The sequence below is a fragment of the Poecilia mexicana genome, unplaced genomic scaffold, assembly GCF_051168715.1.
Source record: "Poecilia mexicana isolate PSO_F unplaced genomic scaffold, ASM5116871v1 scaffold_16, whole genome shotgun sequence".
Taxonomy (NCBI): domain Eukaryota; kingdom Metazoa; phylum Chordata; class Actinopteri; order Cyprinodontiformes; family Poeciliidae; genus Poecilia; species Poecilia mexicana.
Genome location: NW_028263385.1, coordinates 14,894,063 through 14,903,344, shown reverse-complemented (window position 1 = coordinate 14,903,344; position 9,282 = coordinate 14,894,063). Strand labels below are relative to the sequence as shown.

General features: G+C 39.2%; 1 protein-coding gene across 1 annotated transcript; it reads right to left on the bottom strand.

Moving 5' to 3' along the window:
• Positions 1–7,344: 7,344 nt before the first annotated feature.
• On the bottom strand, positions 7,345–8,894 carry LOC148155018 (uncharacterized). Its single transcript, XM_088014172.1, has 2 exons — positions 8,738–8,894; positions 7,345–8,510 (listed from the first exon to the last, which is right to left on the bottom strand). The coding sequence occupies exon 2, from the start codon at positions 8,506–8,508 to the stop codon at positions 7,930–7,932; it is 579 nt and encodes a 192-aa protein (XP_087870298.1). The 5' UTR covers positions 8,509–8,510; positions 8,738–8,894; the 3' UTR covers positions 7,345–7,929.
• Between the last annotated feature and the right edge of the window lie 388 nt (positions 8,895–9,282).

The following is a 9,282-nucleotide window of genomic DNA, read 5'->3' as shown; positions in this document are numbered from 1 at the left end:
GAGTAGCTGACGAAACATTCATGATATTTTCTGAGATCATTGCTTTTGATGGCACAAAAAAAAAAAAAAAAAAAAAACATGACAAGCGAACGTCCTCTCTCCTCCAGAAATTACAGCCTCAGAAGCAGAACATTTTTTTTTCCTGTTCCAGGGGTGAAAAACCAAGACATCTGTGAACCACTGCTCTGTTTGACTTTCACAACAGTTGCACAACAAACAGTCTGGGTGACATTCACACGCACACGCGCATTCATTTGCAGCCAAAAGTGCGTGTGCGCAGCACCGTTTCGCTGCTGGCATGCTGACCCAGCAAACCACATGGATTTGATTAGGGTGCTAAGGATGGCAGCATTTAACTTGGAAATAGGAGGCAGAGAATGTGGAAGGTTAAAGAGCAGAGAAGAGGAGATAAGAGCTGAGAGAGAGAGAGAGAGAGCGAGAGAGAGAGAGAGAGAGAAAATGCAGCTGGAACTAAAACGTCTCCTGTCTATCTATCTCTTTTCTCTATGTGTCTGTGTGTGTGTGAGATGTAGGCAAAGGTCAGTTTTGTTAAATCAATGCACCACATTCAGCACTTTACGCTCTTATTGGTAAACGTGTTAACAAAACGTATTTTATTGTTTAACAAAAATGTTGAATACATTAACTTTACTGCATTCATTTTTTTTTAATCCACATTTTGGGGAGTTAATTTTTACATCATCACCCGTGCCACAATTATTGAAACTCCTCAAAATCTTTACATTTAAAAAAAAAAACCATTCTTTTAGATTTATGCTCTGCTTTTAAGTTTGACCACATTGTGGAGCAACTTTCTCCTTCGCTGGGTGTAAATATGACATGTAACACTCTAAGCTGGTCTTAGAAATGAAAACAGCAGCTAAAATGTTACTCTTTACGAGACAGGACACATGGCTTCAAGTAAAACTTAAAGTTCACTGTTTCATATCTTTCTACATCTTAACCTGGAGTGTTAATAAATGTGGGGGAGGTCAATATTATTCATACCGCTGGCATATTGATTTATTAATTTTACATATGTATGTATATATTCATATAATGAAGTTTGTTTCTGGAAGGAAATGAGACGGACGACTCTCAGAAGATAATAAAACAATGCAAAAGGAGTTTTCAACTTTTAAGTATTTTAGTTTACGTCTTGATAAACACGGCATACTGAACATTTCCATTTGATGATGACCTTTGAGATTGGAAGGCTTCTGACCATCACCCTCATCTTTAGCTCCCTCCACTGAAACTGGAATCAGAATACAAAGTATAATTCTGTCTGTACAAAATAATACCATCCACAAATTGACTGAAAGGAGTTTGCAAGTGTTCAAAAACATGTGGAACTGGATCCACTTCCCCAGAAACAGTTAACTGAGATCATTAAACATGTCAAGCATGGCAGCTAGATGTACTGAAGACAACTTGCTGAGGTTCAAATTCAGTCAGAAGGAGGAATAAAGAGTTTCTAAGTGACTGTGAATGGTTGTCTCCTACGCTTCTGAGCTCGCCTACCAGATCAAGACCACACTTGTGTGGGCAATAACAAGATAATTTTCTATTTGGACAAAAAAAAAATCCTAAAGCAATAACATAGGAAGTAGGAGGCTGAAAGAATGACCTAATAACCTGCCCACACACATCATAATGTCCTTAGAAGGATTTTTTCTTTTGTGTGTGTGTGTGTGTGTGTGTGCGCTTGTGTGTGTGTGTGTGCCTGTGTGTGTGTGTGTGCCTGTGTGTGTGTGTGCCTGTGTGTGTGTGTGTGCATGACTCAAGCTGAGTCTCTACGCGTTCATCAGACCAAAGTCCTAGATGCCTGTGCAGTTGCACCCAGACGCCTGTATTACTCACAGTCTATTCCTTTTGTCCAGCGGAGTCCTCACCCCTCCCTCCCGCCCTGTTCCTAAAATCCCTCTTCCCTCCCCCCTCGTGTCTTTGTGGCTCTAATTATCATGTTCTTTTCTCATGAGCGGATCGCAACAGCAGGAGATCCAACGTCGAATTTCATTTTGAAATGAGTGGAGGTGTTAAGTTGTGGGTTTTAATCTGGTAATCTTCAGTCTTGACCGCTTCTTTTTGACTATTCCCCCTCCACCCCCCTCCATGTCGGTGCCACCTAGTTCACGGGCCCCTTTGGAGGTGCTGCTTGACCGCAGCACTGTAAAACCGCACTGAATGGGCCTGAATGATGCTGAATTGCTGGACAGGAAGGCAAAGGACAACAGTACGGAGGAACTGAGGGGAGAAAAAAGGAGGTCAGACAGCAAAGAGAGGAAGTGCCAGAGATAGGGGTGTTTGTGGGGAAGGTTGGGTGAAGTACAGTGAGGTGAAGTGGATGTTAAAGTTGAGAAGGAAAACAAGAGCTGGTTCCCATACTTTTCACCCAGTTTTATGTGTTTTTGTTTGGCCCTACAAACCCCAACAAGTTCAATAAAGCGCAGCCGTCTCCAAGTTGTCCCCCCCACCACCACCGCACCCCGCCCCTCCTCCTCGTCGCCCCCTCCGCCCTCGTGCCGCCCCTCACTCGGCGCTCATTCTTTTATTCTCCTGCAGCCTTTCCTCCTCGACCCGAGTCAACGATTGTTGCGTGCTTTTGCTTTTTCCTCTGCTACAATTGTGTCAGCAGTCTGCTCGGTGCATGTGGGCATCAGACTAAAAGGCACAGATACAGTATATGCATGAATGTGCATGCATGACCCCGTGGTGATGTCGTTAATGAGGAAATACCAGAGTTGAAGGCCTGGACTAGCTGGAGGTCAGCCTCTGGTCATTGTTGCTAGATGTTGACCTGAAAGTCTCAAGTATCACTTGACAATTTGCTTTTGAAGATCTGAGTTGCATTTATTCCTTTCTCCCTCCTCGTGTTGCACTTTTGCACCTCGAGGCTAAAAACCAAAAAAAAAAAAAAAAAAACCAGCATTAAGTTTAAGTGATCCTGTGATTTCTACATGATCTTATGACTTTGCCAAAGGCCTCTTTGTGAAACTGAAATCCGAACAGATAATTTACAGCATCTAGTAAGAAATTAAAAGAAATTCACCTTCCTTCCTCATTTCATTGTGGAGCAGGAAATTTTAAGCACATGGACAGAGCTGGTGTCAGCGACTTTGACACAATAAAGCCATCTTGCCCTCGATAAAGCACGTTTCTGCATGACCCTGAACTTCTATACATATTTACAGGTATTTGTATTTGCAAGTTAAAGAAGCGCCATTTTATTTGCATTCTTTGGAATTGAGTCAAGAAAAATATCTGATTTCTACAAAGAGAAAAATAATACATGTTCTTTAATAGAGTGATGAAAAAGCCTTCAAATTACATAAAAAAGCCTCAGAGGAAAATTGTATTTATCTCGCTATTTCTCTAGATGGATGACAACACTTCTATAATAATAAAGTTGTGTTCAGTTCTTCAGACTCCTTTTGTTTCCTATAAAGGTGTAATAACAACTTTTAACATGTAAAATTTGTCAAATATGCATGTTTCCATTTTTTCCCCATATTTTGTTTTAAATGGTATCATTGTGAATTGTTATTATTCACTCCCCTACTGTCAGACAATAAAGGTTATTTCTATTCTATTCTATTCTATTCTGTCAACTCTAAATGTCTCTCCTGCCACCTAGTGGTGATAAAAAGGTGGTGCCCCGTTTCCAGTGTCAGACGTGAACTTTTTGACCCCAATTAAAGGACATGTCCGGGCATGTAAGGCTGCATTTACCCACTTTGACTATTAAAACCTTTGTTCTTTGGACGTACTCCTGCGTAGTGAACTCAAGCTGTGCGTGACTTGATGCCCACCCAAATACCTGCAGGGACAGGTGAAGTCAGAACACCTGAGAGGTCGCTCAGGAGAAGATGTTTGTGTTTGTGTCTCCAAGAGAACCAGCTGTGCAGAGAACCCATTCAAATATTAAACCAGTCCCTTAATGGTGGAGGATTGGGAGTAAGCTTTCCTATATGGTCCATTTTATTAGGTACGCCTCACAACACTTCAATTATTTCCTTTATGTTTAAGATGTTAAATAAAACAACTTCCTCTTTCCATCCTGGGTTCAGTCTCATCTTCCTCTGAGTTTTCTCAAGACCATAAGAAGTCCACACAGCTTTATTGTGAAGGGAGGAAATGTGAATTGGCATATTACAAAATACAAATATTTCAAGTAAAGAAGGATTTCATAAAGAGTCTGCCATTATGAGAAGGTGCTGTTTCTTGGATTCATTTGTAGACGACTAAGATTTGCACAATTATTGTAACTGTCCTCTAAATTACATCCCAAAAGCTTAAATTTAGCATCACAGTGTAGCTCTCCGCATCAGTCGATTCACAGCGACACCAAGTGGTGACATGCTGAAAAATATTTACACTACTAAAAAATTACAAAACGTACTTTTTTGGTTGAAAATGGGCGTTGCAGTGTCTGTGGTCAATTTTCCAATAGAAATTAAATGTTTTTTACTTAAATATGCCAATCTTTCTAGCACTGATTGGATGTGCTGAACAAATGTGTGCATTTCCCCTTATGAACTCTTTTCTCCAAATTTATATCCAAATACTATCACTTGCTTGTTCTTTTGCTCTCTTAAGACTTCTCTACCTTAAATCATGTGTACAGAAAAAGAGACTTTCTTACCAGCTTCAGTCAAAATCTTTACCTGAGACACAGAACGCATCCCCTTATGATGGAGGGACATTTTCTTACTATTTGTAGTCGTGTTTGAACCTTTAAATGTGCCACTTTCCGGAAACTGTATCCAAGAATAAACGTGATTAATCACCATGCTTAACTTTCCAAGCTTGAAATATAAAAATGCTCGATGTCCTAAAAATGTTAAAGAAAATACTTTATTTTCTCAAATGTCTCAGATTTGCAGGACAGTCATTTTATTTCAAACGTAATTTAAAAATGGTAATTATAAACCGGTTGTGCTTCAGTGGAAGGATGATTCATCATTACAATAAGTACATACCACTTTGGTTTTACAAAAAAAATTCGTTGTGGTGTTTTTTTCAAGTAAAATTTGTAACAATTTTCTTCATTCCAACATTTAATCAACTATAAATAATTTCTAAAATTAACCTGAAATGGGAGCATTTTAGATTCAATTAATAGCAAGCAGTAGAAAAAGCTGTAATTTTAAACATTTAATGTAAATCTGGTTTTATTTGTATATCCAAAAATGAGTTATTTTTTCATCTGCTTTGAAATCACAGCCTACATTTCCCCGATGCCTCTCTCTCAGAGATAAGGTATTACCCAGAGCAGAAGTGTTTGTGTTTCCTTTACAAAGAAATTTGAAGAACTGAAATAAAACCAGAACCAGAATTAACACGCCATGTTTTTCCACATTGAAAACCGAAAATGGGAAACTCATGACCAGTTTCACATTACTTTTAATTTAAGTACGATATTTTAAATTTCTGCGCAACATTATTTTTCATGTGTTGTAAATTTACCTTATATATATATATATACAGGTGCTGGTCATAAAATTAGAATATTGTGATAAAGTTCATTATTTTCCATAATGTCATGATAAAAATTAAATTGTCATATATTTTAGATTCATTGCACACCAACTGAAATATTTCAGGTCTTTTATTGTTTTAATTTTGATGATTTTGGCAAACAGCTCATGAAAACCCAAAATCCCTGTCTCAAAAAATTAGAATATTATGAAAAGGTTCTCTGAACGAGCAATAAAAATAATCATCTGAATCAACAAAGTAACTCTAAACACCTGAAAAAGATTCCTGAGGCCTTTAAAAACTCCCAGCCTGGTTCGTTACTCAAAACCGCAATCATGGGTCAGACTGCTGACCTGACTGCTGCTGTCCAGAAGGCCATCTGAGAAACAGAAAGAAATTTCTGAACGAATCGGCTGTTTGCAGAGTGTTATATCAAGGCACCTCAGTGGGAAGTCAGTAGGAAGGAAAAAGTGTGGCAGAAAACGCTACACAACGAGAAGAGGTGACCGGACCCTGAGGAAGATTGTGGAGAAGGGCCGATTCCAGACCTTGGGGGAAGCAGTGGACTGAGTCTGGAGTAGAAACATCCAGAGCCACTGTGCACAGGCGTGTGCAGGAAATGGGCTACAGGTGCCGCATTCCCCAGGTCAAAGGTCAAGCCACTTTTGAACCAGAAACAGCGGCAGAAGCGCCTGACCTGGCTACAGAGAAGCAGCACTTTGGACCACTGTTGTTCAGTGGTCCAAAGTACTTTTTTCGGATGAAAGCAAACTTTGCATGTCATTCGGAAATCAAAGTGCCAGACTCTGGAGGAAGACTGGGGAGAAGGAAATGCCAAAATGCCAGAAGTCCAGTGTCAAGTACCCACAGTCAGTGATGGTCTGGGTGCCATGTCAGCTGCTGGTGTTGGTCCACTGGGTTTTATCAAGGGCAGGATCAATGCAGCAGCTATCAGAAGATTTTGGAGCACTTCATGCTTCCATCTGCTGAAAAGTTTTATTGAGATGAAAATTTAATTTGGTCTGGAATCGGCCCTTCTCCACAATCTTCCTCAGGGTCCGGTCACCTCTTCTCGTTGTGCAGCGTTTTCTGCCACACTTTTTCCTTCCTACTGACTTCCCACTGAGGTGCCTTGATATAACACTCTGCAAACAGCCGATTCGTTCAGAAATTTCTTTCCGTTTCTCACCCTCTTGCTTGAGGATGTCAGTGATGGCCTTCTGGACAGCAGTCAGGTCAGCAGTCTGACCCATGATTGCGGTTTTGAGTAACGAACCAGGCTGGGAGTTTTTAAAGGCCTCAGGAATCTTTTTCAGGTGTTTAGAGTTACTTTGTTGATTCAGATGATTATTTTTATTGCTCGTTCAGAGAACCTTTTCATAATATTCTAATTTTTTGAGACAGGGATTTTGGGTTTTCATGAGCTGTTTGCCAAAATCATCAAAATTAAAACAATAAAAGACCTGAAATATTTCAGTTGGTGTGCAATGAATCTAAAATATATGACAATTTAATTTTTATCATGACATTATGGAAAATAATGAACTTTATCACAATATTCTAATTTTATGACCAGCACCTCTATATATATATATATATATATATATATATATATATATATATATATATATATATATATATATATATATATATATATATATATATATATATATATATATATATATTTTTTTTTTTTAGATTACTTTGAATATAAAACATTTGGACAATAAAGGATATTAGTCTTCTATTTGGTTTTTTTAGACTGATTTATAGATTCATTTTCTTGTCCACAAAACTCCAATTAGGTTGTTTCTTGGTTATTTCTTATTTTAAGTAATATAGCTTTCATAGATGATCAAAATATTTCACAGAGTCAAGAAAACACTTTTATTAAACGCATTTTTAAAATGTCCCGAGGTCATTCCAATTTAAATCCACTTTATATCAAAAATGTATCTATTTTTACTCAAAAAGAACATAAATTGTGCAACACATAAAGCCAACTGACTGAAAACACATGCAAACATGGCCTATAGTCTCAAATGAAATGTTAAAAATTAAATAAAATTTAAATGTTCTGAAAATACATTTGACTGGCAGGATTCTGATATTTAAAATACTGATATTTGTATAATAAACAGGTTTTGCACCCTGAAATTTCTTGTTTCTTTTGCTTCAATGAAACAAGAAATTTAGGGCCCGTAAATTTAAAATTTGCTTTTTATTACCGAAAGGCTGATTATGACAATAAATTATGACAGAAAAAACTGGACTGAAAACACATGCAGATACCTGAGGAAGCTCTTGGTAAACTTGAAAGAAAGAAATTTGGCTTATGCGATTATGATGCAATACTGTTTCAAAATCAAAAACCACAACAGAAAGCAAAATTATCCTCTGATAAAAATCTCAGTCTTATGTAGTTCCTCAAAATGTCCTTCGAAGAAGTCAGAATGCATAGAAAATGAGCATAAACGCAAACAACCAGAGAGGTGCCGCTTTAAAGGTGGGAGCCTGGCCTCTGGTCTGAGGGTCCTGGCAGTCTCTGGCATTGTTGCTGGGCTTTTGATCCTCGGAGTTTCCCTCAAAGTGGACCGGGACACACTGGTTCTCCAAAACCTCGCAGGCCAGGATCAGGTGTTTGGATTCCCGCTTGACGTTCTTGATCCCACAGGTTCCCTGGATGCTCCTCACCGTCACAAAACTAAATGGCTGCTTACTGATGCACAGGTTATCTTTCAGCACCTTCCCTCCTCTGCTGGAGCACACAGATTTCACCTTCTCCAGCTCATCTGGGTGGAGGAACGACTGCGTGGGCCTGTTGCAGCCTCCCAGAGACTTGATGAACTTTTCCCACTCGTTCTGGTCCAGAGAAGTCGGAGTCCCGGGGGGAAGATGGCGCTTGATGAAGGTTTCGGCGGCATTGTTCCACTTTCCGGGCTGACAGGGAGCATCGTTTTTGGCAGATGTTGGCCGAGTTAAAAGGAGACTGGCAGCAATACAGAGACACAATGTGTAGGCCGCCATTCCTGCAGGGAAGAATTCAGTTATGAGTTTGGGGAAAATATGGGAAAAAATAAAGTAGCTCAAAGTGTTTTGTCTTTTTCTTTTGCTAAAACAAAAATCTCAGACTACATGCATGACACGTAATAAACAGTGGGAAATGTGGCAAAGCGGAAGCTCTGCGTCTCTGCTCCCTTTTTTAAACACGAAAGCAAAAGGCGGATGTAGGGAACAGCTGGGAGAACTTCCCTACCTGGTTGTGGCCTCAGAAAAATGCCCTTTGATCAAAATAAATCTAAATCTGCAGATGTTTGGACGTCCTTCTGTCATACGGTTGCGGTCAGTTGCGCTTCCACATTTCACTTCCTGTGTGAAGCAGGAGGAACTTGTGCACCACACACCTCTGACCACACGGGGCGCTGTTGGAGCAGAAATCCAAGCTTTGCGACTGGATGTTCTTCTTCTTTTCCATTATGACGGGTCGCAAGCAGCTTTAAGGTGCATACCGCCACCTACTGTACATGTGTGTAGCAACATTACTTTACGTCTATTAATTTTTTTTATTTTGTATTTTGAAAATAAATAATGCTTTCCTTAATCTGTAAATATCCACTACGTTTCCTTCATTTCCCAATATTCCTTTAAGACCCCACTCCTGTCCCTCGACTGAATGTTTACGTTAGTTAATCTATTCTGGCAGCTTCATCTCCTTCCACTATCATTTTTCTGTATCGAATATTTTTTCTCCAAACTCCTCCATCTCACAGTTCTGATATTTAAAGTGAATAATTCAAAACG

Bases quoted from the DNA above. Each gene is read 5' to 3' on its own strand.
- LOC148155018 (XM_088014172.1), bottom strand. From the start codon at position 8,508: ATGGCGGCCTACACATTGTGTCTCTGTATTGCTGCCAGTCTCCTTTTA.